We start from the raw sequence: 12270 nt of genomic DNA on the forward strand, positions 1-12270 counted from the left end.
AAAAACCCGGCCGCATGGAACTGGCAGCTGTAAGACCCTTCATCCACGTTTAGCTTATTGTCTTGTTAATGATGAACATGAAACTCGGTGTAACGTGGGAGCTGACAGGCAGCTTGTTGCGCAGCTCTCAGGTCAGCTGGTAGCACCTCCGACCACAGATGGGAGCGAGTTTGTTGAATCATGCGTGTTGACAGCGGCACTAAATCACCATGGTCGGTAGCCTACAAAATACGACCAGAAGCGCTCTGACATTGCCCCGGAATGAATGAACCGAGTGCACGCTTCAGAACTGGGACTATCTGAAGACGCTTTAAAAGTTGGGAGCATATTTCGGGAGATTCGCTGCTCTTGCTCTCTCGGACAGCCACTTTCTTCAGCGTCTGGTTGAATCCAGATTTGCGCTTCCACTACCACCCCCCCACCCCCCCAAAAAAAGTCGGACATTCGACGATTGGGAACATAAATGATGAAGTTTAAGCCCAACCAGACCAGGACTTACGATGGCGAGGGGTTCAAGAGAAGAGCGGCGTGTTTGTGTTTTAAAAACGAAAAAGAGGACGAGGTAAGAGACTGTTTGCAGTGGGCATAACAGGCTTTATAATTAACAAAGTCTCCATTTTACCACTGAAGTGTTCCTGTCTATCATACAGTACCCAGACGTGACCACATAACGCAGTATTTTATTGTGTGCGAGAGTCACGTCTTTGTCTTTAATTGACGTGCTGGGCAGAGGTGAACATACCTTGGCTGAAATCCAAAATATTTGACCTATGGAAAAAACAAGGGGTCTTACAAGCTGGCACTTTTTGTAACCGGCTCTCAGCAGGAGACCCATCATTTTCATTTCCTGTCTTGGAGGAGATCCAGATAAGTCATAATTCATAAAGACAATGCATCCCCATTGTGTCCTGACAGCGCAAGCTGTGCTGGTATGAGGTGCTGTCATTGACAGTGCTGCATCGCCAAGAATGTATTTGGTTATTCACTTCTTCAATGTGCACCTTCAGCCTTTAAATACACTTTATTTTTCAAATATTGCATCTACATTCATGCACTAGGTGGTGTTTGTTTTCTAACTTGCACTGGCATCAGCTGATGTGGTTGTTGTACAGGGTCATTTCCGTATCAACAGTCATTGTGATCACTGATCCTCTGCTGAGGCACCATGCAGCTCCTGCACTCTGCTGCTGCTGCATTTCTTTTTTTAATTTAACTGTAGTGTGATCGCAATGGAGTGCTGCAACAATTGTCTCATCAATTATTATGTAGCCGGTGTTAAATTAGGTGTCATACAGCAAAATTAGCATATACAGGACTTATCCTATCTGCTTACCTTTAAACCAAAGAAGGGTGATTCTACAGTCGATCACCAAATGTGACATGATACCTTAAATATTAATGTCAAATGCATCCTGCCAACTAATGTGGCTCAAGAGGAACTTGAAGTCTTACAAAATAGCATGTAAGGAGTGCAGTCATTTTCTAAAACATACATTATTTTAATTTGATGCTGCTGAAATTTTTCTTATTTTTTAGTTGTGGCAGTAATTAAGACTCCATTAATATGGTGGAAGTTATACATTAGGGGTGGGGGTTGTGTGGTCGTGTTTGCCCAGTGACGGCGGCTCATCTCAGGACCACATGTGATAGGGGGAGTGGGGTCGTAGGGGGCTGGTTGGATGGTTGAGCGTTACACTGTGTGCTAAACACCAAGTGACCTATCAGCTGCAATTTATAGAAACAAGGTGCAAGCCCTTTCTGTCCCCTGACAGATTTGCTTTCCTGCTCCTCGTGCTCCCACCCTCTCCTCTTCCCCATCACTCTCACTCTCTCACTCTCTCTGTCCTACGTGTCTGGAACAGAGTGCTGAGATATGCTAAAAGTCACTTTGATTATTACTGATTGCACTGGAGGATGATGAAATGGTCTCACGTCACATGCCATGCTGATCTCGTCCTTCATTCTCACCATCTGCGCTTTGATTGCAATATGACACACTTAATGTGGTGAACTATCCATCCAGGCTGCATGCCGGGTGTACAGTCACTTCCTCAACATTTCAGTTGGAGTCCTGAAGGACAGCAACAGGCCTACAGATAAAATACTAGACAGGAGTACTCAGAAAAAAATCTTGTAGTCCGTACATCATCATAGTTGCTGTAACTGACATATAAAGTATTGTTAGTAATTATGCTGTAAATAAGAAACATGTCTCCAATTAATCAGTGGTCTTATAGTAAAATGCACTCTAGTACAAAAATATAATCACATTTTGGTATTTTGGCTTGGCAATATGGTGAAAATCTGTATATTATTAATATAAAAAATATATGTAAAATAAGATAGAACTTTATTAATCCTGAAGAAAAAAAATTCACAAAGTTAGTTAAACTCACATACAAATAGTCACAGTTTTATGCATTCCATAAGACAAAATCCTTCACCCTCAATAAAGTAAAATAAGAACGCAAATAGCTATTTTATTTTTATTTTTACAATCTGCTCAGAATAATTCATTTGGAAAACAAGCAGCAGTCAGCCAGCATGTTCATGTCATCACAGTATGTTTCCGCTGAAAGTCAGTTAACAACAATGAAGAATCCTAAATTGATTTTACATTTGCATTTTACTGTACAGAAGTTCATATTAGGCCAATCATCTGTGTCACTCCACCAGAAATAATAGTAATCTGAAAGAAATAGAGCTACATTGGTTTTTGAAATGTTGACACCTCATTCATTTAGCTTAGTATGAGTATAACATCTGTCATCAGTGTCTTAGCTGGATTGTGATCAGGTGTTGATCACCTTAAAACTGATGTGGGTCTGTACAGTCAAAGCTCCTCCTCCCTCCTCCCTCTCACTGAGGTGTGTGCCTGTTGGGGTCATTAACCTCCTCTGCTAAGCTCGCTTGTTTTCATACAGAAAGGCGACTGCTGATCTAGTGGTTTTTGAAAGCCTTTTGGCTGTGTGTGTGTGTGTGTGTGTGTGTGTGTGTGTGTGTTTGTGTATAGCTGCTTAGGTGGAAGTGCCTACGTGTTTCACATGGCGTTTGTGTGAAATTGCGCATGCATGTGTGTGTGTTGTGTAGATTTGTGTCAGTGAGACAGCTACCAGTGTCTCTGAAGCCCCCAGGGCCCTGCACTATCTGCGGGGCTTTTTGCAGGGCAGAGATCCAAATGAGACTGCTCTCGACCTCCGCAGCGATTAGTTTACCACCTCATCATCAGCCGTCACGTAGCAAACTCTTCACACCTCATCAATGCCACATACGGCACAACACTCCTATTTGACATTGAACAAAATGAGTACAGTGCCTATATTTTTGTAATTGGGTTAGATCACTTTGTAGCGGTCTGATTTTTTGCTTTGACATTATTGTCAAAAAAAGCCAACTTCAATCTGCTTTGACTAAATGTTGTGGGGCAACAAAACATGAAACTTTTAGGGGGGGGGGGGGGTACTTTTATTATAGAAATTCACTACGCAAAGTTCTGCTTCATTACTTTTAAAGTAAGGATACAAGGTAGGAAGTGGAAGGAATGCCTCATGCATGCTTTTTGGCATCTATTTTTTTCATTTTTTATTAAATTGGCCATAATAATTTTCTAATCGTAATGTTAATGTGTTGCTTATTTAAGATGGCTTCATAAAGAGTAGGGTTGTGAACCAGTGAGGTAAAAATCGAACTGCAGATTCAGTTCCCTGACTGCGATATCACATGACAGCAGAATCACTCGTACCTTCTAACTTCGCCTGTTATCCATACATAAATATTGACAGAGTTGCCTGTGTTAAGAATAGGTTACGCAAGAACAGAAACACCCAACATGCATTTAAGCAATTACATCACTGATCCAAAGCAGGAAAACAGGAGCTCTTTGTTTATTTGAAGTCGTAGTTTTATAAGTGTGCTTATTAATAATGGGGTTGGTGACTGAATAAGCTAAACAAACAGTAAGAGTCCTGAGATTTCTTGGTTTTATCTTCCTCCTGACCTGGCAACAGAGTTGAGTTACAGCCAAGCCAAGTCACACAGCGGGAAGTTTCACTCATCACAGTCATTTCTGGGCAATACAGTCCACCTCTGACAGCAGCGAAGATGTTCTCATTAGTGCTCTTCACAAATCTGCCATGCTTCCACTATCGGATCTCAGAAGGAATGCAGACACATCTTAACGTTGGGAAACCTCTGCTGGGACAGTCGTGTTCACCTATAGTATAACATGAAGTGTGTAAGCTGCTTGTTTTTCATCAATCTTCGCTGTCAGGAGAGCTATTACTTACGTGTCACGTGTCCAAAAGGATTCGGGAACTATTCACACGTGAACTTGATGTGGGTCAGTGTGATGCCAGAATAGGGTTTAAGGTCAAGTGACTGCATCTCTTGAGGGGCACCATGCTCAAAAAAGACCAAACTGCATTTGTTTGAGGTCAGTTAAACATAGTGTGTCGCTTTGGTTTGATTATTTCAGATTTGACTGCAGATTTGTCAGCTCTTTTTGTCACGTTTTACAGCGCCTCGCGTTATCGTTTGTTTAATATTTGATAAGCAAATGATGGCTGAAATGGGTCACTGCAATGTTACTTGTGGGACTGTTTTGGAGAGTTTATTATTTTAATTCCTACTGTATTCAAGGCCTCCCCCCCTTTTAGTCGACTAAGATCTCTTTAGTCAACTAGTCGTTCTTAATGCTTTTGTCATGCTGAATGACTTGTGTCCAAGAAACTAATGTCTACTAACTAACATCTCTGGTGAACGGAATATTTAAAGTGGTGCTTTTGTGTCATTTTTTGTGGACAAACTCAGTTTTACAAATCAATATCAATTAGTCGACAAAATGTGTTAGTGTAAGGCGATGAATGTCTTTGGTCAAGGACTGTCCCACTGTATTCTATTTTTAGGTTGTTGATCATCATACTATTTAATTGTTTAGTGTTATATACATAAATCACCTAAAATGTCTTTTATTGTGTCCTCCTGTGGTCACATAATGTCTCAGGCAGGTAAAGTGAGTTTCAGTGTTGGGAAAGTGATACACATACACACAGCAAAAGTCAATCTAAAGGTGTCTGCATGTGTTTTTCTTGTGTATCTGTTCACGCTTTTAATTCGGAAACATCCACCGCCTGTTACTCTCACTTATTCTAGTTATGTGGCAAATAGTGTGACATGCTCAGCAGCCCAATCCACACCATGCTCATCTTGCAATAAGTAAATGAAGTGAATGACATGTGAAATGTTTAATACACATCCTGCCGCCACCAGACACCTATAGTGGTGACGGACTCTAAACATGGGCATGCCGTTGGCGTGTTTTTGGCACCCTGAATTCGGCAGCAGGGACCTGACGAGGGCCTTTCTCCTTGGCAGGTGCTACTGGTGAGCAGCAGTCGCCATCCAGACCAATGGATCGTGCCAGGAGGAGGAATGGAGCCCGAGGAGGAGGCCTGTGGGGCCGCCGCCAGGGAGGTCTACGAAGAGGTAAGCTCATCCATGGGGAAAAAAAGAAGAAAACAGGCACAAACATCATGTAACTGTTCTTTGGCACTACTTTAAGGCAACCAGCAACATCATCAAATGTCTATAGTGGTGATTTTGCATGTTTAACTAAAGTTTGCATACACTTGACATTACTGCTGACCGTTTTCCACAGCATACTGAATGTATTTAGATGATTCTCTATCCCAGGGAGCCACAAACACCTTGACTCAGAACTTGCTAATGTATCAAAGCTTGTGTCAAAGCTGCAGGATGATGCAGGTGAAAGAACGACTGTCTGTTGGTGAGCTCAACTGGTTTTGGGAATTTCCAATATGTGAGTAATGAGAGTCAGCTGATCCACAGCTCTGCTTTCACGAGCCATGTTGTCATAAAATTAAAGTAGAAGATAAGTAATAAATATGGATATTGTGAAAAAGGACATTGTGAACCAGCTAATTTCATGTTTTCATAATCTCCCCAAAACTCAGAACTTGTTTGAACTTCCCATAAGCACTTGAATGCATCAGTAAGAAACATGAATTGTGTGATGTTAAAGTTGATAAAAAACTTAAAGCAGGTTAAGATATAAATGTGTTTGGTATGACCCTGTAACCTTACATAACACTAGCAAAAATGCTTTAATTGCACACTCTGAAAATGATTTATGTTTGTATTCAATTCATTTTGACAGGCTAGAAGCACAAATACCCATGATCGTTATCATAAACATTGAGTGAGTATAGCAACAATTTTTGAAAGTTATAGTCTAAATACTGTAGCCAATACTGAGGGATATAAGTATTTGGCAATGATACATTCATTGCCAGTCAATTGTTCTGTGGCTTGTTCAGTGGGTGCTGCTGGTAGTTGGAGTGCAGTGCCCTGAGAGCCTCTGCCTTGGATAGAAGTGTGCTGACAGTTTTGAAGTATGGCAGTGACATTTGGGAAGGGTTTCCAGTTACCCATATCCTCTGCCTCCCAGACCAGACATGTACCTGAATATAGATGAGCTGCAAACCAACTACTGTGGCAGGCTAACAATTCAAAACGTCATGTTCAACACCCGCTCGTGTGAGATTTGTCCATACTATCGCAAGATTTTCAAATTCAATTGCTATATCTTTTTTTTTTTGTATGATCACTATAACAAAGCAAAGATAACATTCTGACAAAAGTGCAGGAAAATATACTACTTATACAACCTTTTTAGTTTTTTTGTCCATTAGTATAGACAATAGCTGTGTCTCAATTGTACTCCATCAACTCTTTTGAGTATGTAATGTGTTCCCACTGAAAAAAGGACAAAAGTCAAAAGCATGCATACTGAAAAACAAGCTTGATTTTTGAGTGTGTTGTTGATGTGGACCATTTGACCACAAAGCTATGAACATGGAAATTGAGGAGCTGCTTGCAGCTGCACAAAATTAAAATAAATTGCAAATTGTGGTTAAACTGCTCCAGAAAGATCTCGGAAAACATGCAAAAAAGTAGTTAAAATATATTTGTTAAGTTTAATGTATGAGAATGTCTTGTATATTTACTCCAAAAACAATATTATATAAAGTCAAGTAGGAGATATACTGTATACAATCGGTATGCATTGTGGAATTGGCAGCAATGGTCTCTGTCTGTTGTGGGTTCGAGACGTCCTAGTTGATCTGAATTATGCCACACAGCAAAGGCTGAACAAAGCCAGGAGCTCCTGGAGTGCCTTACGTGTCTCTCAGCCAGCAACACAGAGATATATTTTTAATTTTATGAATTAATTTATTGTTTTTAAAAGTTGATTATACATGCCATCAGTATCTGCTGACTGCTCCTGAAGCAGCCTAGCTCCGTTGAAACACTCTAATATGGCTCTTCCAAATCTAGTTTTTGCTTGTGAAAAAGTTAGGTCCAGTATCCAGACGGGAAGTTATACATCATTTTATAAAGCTGATCTTAATTTATACCCCACTAATCATCGTTTCCCGTCCACCAGGTTGGAAACCTAGGATAAAGTGAGTGGCCATGGGCTTTTTAAAAGTAAATTTGTCACACAAACAGAACTGGATCTTGACTCGTGTGCTGTTCTTGTGTTAAGTCCACCTGCCTCGTCGTCAGACCATGTTTAGGTCTAGCTGGTCACCTCTGCTATACGCTGCCTCAGGAGCTTGCGGCGATGCCATGGTACCGCACCACAGGGTTACCTCTCCTATATGGAACAAATGATCAACTGAGAATGTGCTTACAAATCACAACAGAGACTAGCTGTTCATAACACCAGGTCACATGTCACAAGAAAATATCGCACAGTGAAAGGTTTGTTCGTCCGACTTTGTGAAAAAAATCGACTGTAGTGTTCAGTATCGACAGTATGTTGAATGACTCCTGATTCTTTTTCTTCATGCTTGAACAGGCGGGTGTGAAGGGAAAACTTGGCAGACTACTCGGGATTTTTGAGGTAAGCTTGTCAAACTCATGGGGAATTATAATATATTCTCACATGGCATACAACTCACGATATTACACTGATTCAAGTCTTCAGCTTAGCTGGTAACCCTACTATCATGCCTAAGATGCCTATGTAGGGAGGCGTACTGCTTTTGTGCCATTGTGTTAAGGTTTTTTTGTTCATGCAGAGGCTTTAAAGAAACTGAGAACTGTGTTAACATTGTGTCTTTTGTTGTATATGAAAGCTTAGTTTGCATTGCATTTACACAGTTTATTGCAGTGATGTGAAGAAGTGTCTTCGTCTAAACCTTTGCAGCACAATAAAGACAGAAAGCACAGGACGTACGTCTTCACCCTCACAGTGACGGAAACACTGGAAGACTGGGAGGACTCTGTCAAAATTGGTATGTCTCGACGTAGGAAAAAAACAACTTCTGCAACAAATTAGTTTAGTTCCAGGGGTTTATTGAAACTAAATTACGTTGATTGAGGTTATCAAACCCATACATTTTGGTCTTTCAGGCAAATATCATTACACAGATCATAATACTTCTGTGCATAATCATAATGGCATACAGAAGTTTTTCCGACTCAGTTAAATGACGGTTGAGAAAGACGAGGTCTCCAGTCATCACTTTGTATACTGAGAAACTGGGACACATACTTATCCAGGAAGTCAAACCACCCGATCTACAGTGTTACAGTCCTACAGAACCAATTTGTCTTCCTAAATTAACTACCACTACTCAGCATTATTGATATTTTATCCCATTTTATCGACAACGTTCTCCTAAAACATCAGGAGGCGTCATATGGGAGATAATAATAAGAAACTAAGTGATTAGTTGAACGACAGAAAGTTAATCTGCAACTATTTTGATAATCCATTAATCGTTAAGTCATTTTCCAGGATAAAACATTCTCTGGTTCTAGTTTCTCAATGCTGAGGAGTTTGTGCTCTTCTTCTTTTTATTTGATAGTCAACTGAACTTAAAGATTCCGGACTGCTGGTTGGATAAAACAATATATCTAAAGATGCCACCCTGGGCTTTAGCATTTTTCAGTATTTCAGACATTTTGCAGTTCAAATAAAATTGATTATGAAAATGATCATCAGCCCAAAAATATATATCCTTTCCTTCATTGCTTACTTTTGCCCCATAAAATTGAAAAATAAAGTTGCCCGTCTTGTTATTAATATGTTTCGTATTTCAAATCGAATGCTTTTATTGGAACCTAGTAACTCAAAAGGTAACTATTGCTAATCTATTGCTAGTCTGGAAAAAAGTAGTTGTGATAATTTACTCCCTTCACCAACAAAGAGTTGAGTCTGTTCACATGGGGGAGGAATGTTTGTTGTTCTCGTCACTCACCACAGCCCCCTCCTTACTTTTCTTCCCCGGTCTAATTCACTCTCCTCCTCTACTGAAAGGCCAGTGTACTTCAACATGATAATAATAATAATAATGATAATAATAGAATACCTGTACCGAAATGCTGTTTGGAATAGAATTGGAGGAAATTATGGGTTTGGATTATTAATAACTCCCAGCTGACGGTTTACGGGACACATTGTTTTTATGGAAGGTGCTTTTCTTAGGAAGGTTTTGTGACATGAGGGCTTCATAAACACCAACTGAAGCAGGTCAGGAATGTCCATTTCCACTCTGACTAGTGTTGAAACATGTGCTGAACAGTTTATTCTTGAGCGTGTTGTATACTATTGTGGTTTCGCAATATTTCGCCTTTTGAGCAATCTTACTCACCGCTCGGTAACACTGCTAAAGAGTTTTAGTGGAGAATGTCAGTGTTATTAGAATTACTTACGGTTAACAAATCATGCTACATTTATGCTAAACTGAATGAGTGAGAGTAACAGATCGAGAAGGAGAAAAAAATATGGGAGGGCAAAGGAGAAAAACTCATCTTAGAAGAAAACTCTGAAAATGTTGGTATGAAAGGGTGCCATGCTGAGGAATTCATAAATAACAGGGATTTGGCAGAAATTACCAAGGAAATTGCAAACTGGAACGAAAAATGACCTCATTCATTTCAAAGAAAAGTTCCTACCTGAACAGACTTCAGGTAGGAATGCATCAACCACAAATTGATGACTAACAAGTTAACTTGAGACATACTAATGTGTAAATTTGTCAGTAAGAAATAAAAATATATAACCGTAGTAAAGGATTACTTCTGGTTTCTTGCATATATTTTCTCAAGCTTAAACTCTAAAGCTAATTAAGAACACTGAAGTGAAAAATATGAATGATGGCAGTTCAGATTATTGTTATCTATATATTATCATCCATTGTGTATTCATTGTGTAGTTAAAAAGGGTCAATAAGCTTGAAACAGAATGCTTGTTCGATCGTCGAACAGCCTCTGAAATCCCTCTTACCACACCTTTCCAACATCTGAATAGGGAAGGCCACATCCAACAATTATTTTTTCCCAAAGCTGAAATTCTGACAGACTCAAAACCACATGGTCTCAGGTTCAATACCAACAACGTTCAGTATAATCCATGGTTGTTGATAAAGGCTCATTGAGCGCAACACCAAACATCTGATGATCAGTCTCTGTCCTCTCTTGAATGTTTTCGCAGGAAGGAAGAGGAAGTGGTTCAAAGTTGACGAAGCCATCAGGGTGCTGCAGAGCCACAAGCCTGTCCATGCAGAGTACCTACACAGGCTCACAAGCACCTGTAACCCCCCCTGTGGTCCTGTGTGTAGCCCGACTAATGGCAACACCCCGAGCTCCCAAGTGACAGACAACAACACGCCTCACTATGTTGTTTGCTCCACACAGGGCTCAGATCTAGCCAACAGATAGGACCACCACCAGCAGCAAGCACTTCTTTTGAGAGGACAACGCGATGGACATCTGGAAAAGACTTCTGCATTGATTGCATTACTAAAGCAGCCTCTTAATATGTACAGTATGGACTTCCTTTAGGTTGATTTGAAACTCATTTTTAGGAAGTGCCAACATGTTTTCCAAGTATCTTTAAGATTTTATACGTATATTTTTTAACAAATCTCAACAGCTAATGGAGCAAATGTTTCCTTTAAAAACATTCAGCTTTTGATGGATTTTCTCAGTGAGCTGCTTCTGCAGTGTAGGTCTTGTTTAGCCTTAATGCAGAATATTTGACTAGCAGTGCACACAAGTATTTGGGTTGTTTCTTGGGAAGTGTTTGCTCTTAGAGGAAGTCATACCCCCACAGTGACTCAGAGCCAAATAATTCCCCTCTTCAAGATGTTTTTGAAGAGGAGCGGTTACATGTGAATGAGTCACTTTTTACAATTCATTTTTTGTGTGAATTGTTTGGACACTTTTGGGCAGCAAAACCTAATGTCACCTGACTCAAGTCTTGTGAGGTATTTCGCCCAAAGAGAGCTGAGGGCAAAGTCTGGTTTGATACGACAAGTGTGAACAACATTGCTCCTTCTATAATTACCAGTTTACAAGTACATACACAGTGTTATCTCTAATCACTAGTAACAGTGTAACGCTGTCATAAAGATTAGGCTTTATACCAGCCACCACACTGAAATGGAGACTTAAATTCTTCTTCAAGCATCCTTTTGTTTGTATATATAGTTAATGTTGTCAGGCTGACTGTTAAATTGAACAAAGAACAGTGTATTGGTAGTTAGATAAATATCAGCTGCTGTATAATGGAATGGAGTTGCAGTCAGCAAATTCAAAACTAGCAAATGTGCCAAAGTTCATACAAGAACTAATACATATCTGCAGAAGACACTATAATTATGTCAATGTTTGGGCTGAAAGGCCTTTTGTTTTACCAGAGAATTACAATGTGCTTTAGTCTGAGTCTTCTAAGTGCCTTCACAAACAATAGTAAATTGTGTTTAGTTTCTACTAGACATTTTACACCCAGCAGCCCTAACTGGAAGCAGTACAATCTGCACTTACACACAATGTCGAAAGCAGCCCCTATTTTTCTTGGCTGTGGTTAAAGTTAAACAATTGGATGTTGAAGGAATTGTTACAATTTCATGTACAGTATTTAGTTTGCATTGATTACATTTATTTATTTATGTTTCAAAGGGAAAAACTCCCTCCCATCATGAACAGGAAACTATGACCGGAAGTCATAGTCAGTGTGCCAGACTTCTTTTGTCAGTGCGACGAATGTTATAAATTCAGTTTATTGAATATCATTGGCTCTTCTTGATATTCATGATAAATCCTTTTTTTTCTATTTTTTGTTTTTGTGACTGGAAATGTTCTGCAGTGTGCCATGGTGTTGTATATAAAACCTTTAAATAAATAAAAAAACGTTTATTGATCATCCCCATAGCGATATTGTTTTAATCAGTGCAG

At 39.7% G+C, this 12270-nt stretch overlaps 1 protein-coding gene across 1 annotated transcript; it reads left to right on the top strand.

Moving 5' to 3' along the window:
- The first annotated feature begins 168 nt into the window (after nucleotides 1-168).
- Nucleotides 169-12238, top strand: nudt4a (nudix (nucleoside diphosphate linked moiety X)-type motif 4a). Its single transcript, XM_068723817.1, has 5 exons — nucleotides 169-562; nucleotides 5374-5484; nucleotides 7883-7927; nucleotides 8234-8321; nucleotides 10526-12238. The coding sequence occupies exons 1-5, from the start codon at nucleotides 464-466 to the stop codon at nucleotides 10750-10752; spliced, it is 570 nt and encodes a 189-aa protein (XP_068579918.1). The 5' UTR covers nucleotides 169-463; the 3' UTR covers nucleotides 10753-12238.
- Nucleotides 12239-12270: the final 32 nt, after the last annotated feature.

Source organism: Cebidichthys violaceus, unplaced genomic scaffold, assembly GCF_023349555.1.
Source record: "Cebidichthys violaceus isolate CVI_PGR_0920_01 unplaced genomic scaffold, fCebVio1.0.p SCAF_3, whole genome shotgun sequence".
In the NCBI taxonomy this organism is placed as follows: Eukaryota; Metazoa; Chordata; class Actinopteri; order Perciformes; family Stichaeidae; genus Cebidichthys; species Cebidichthys violaceus.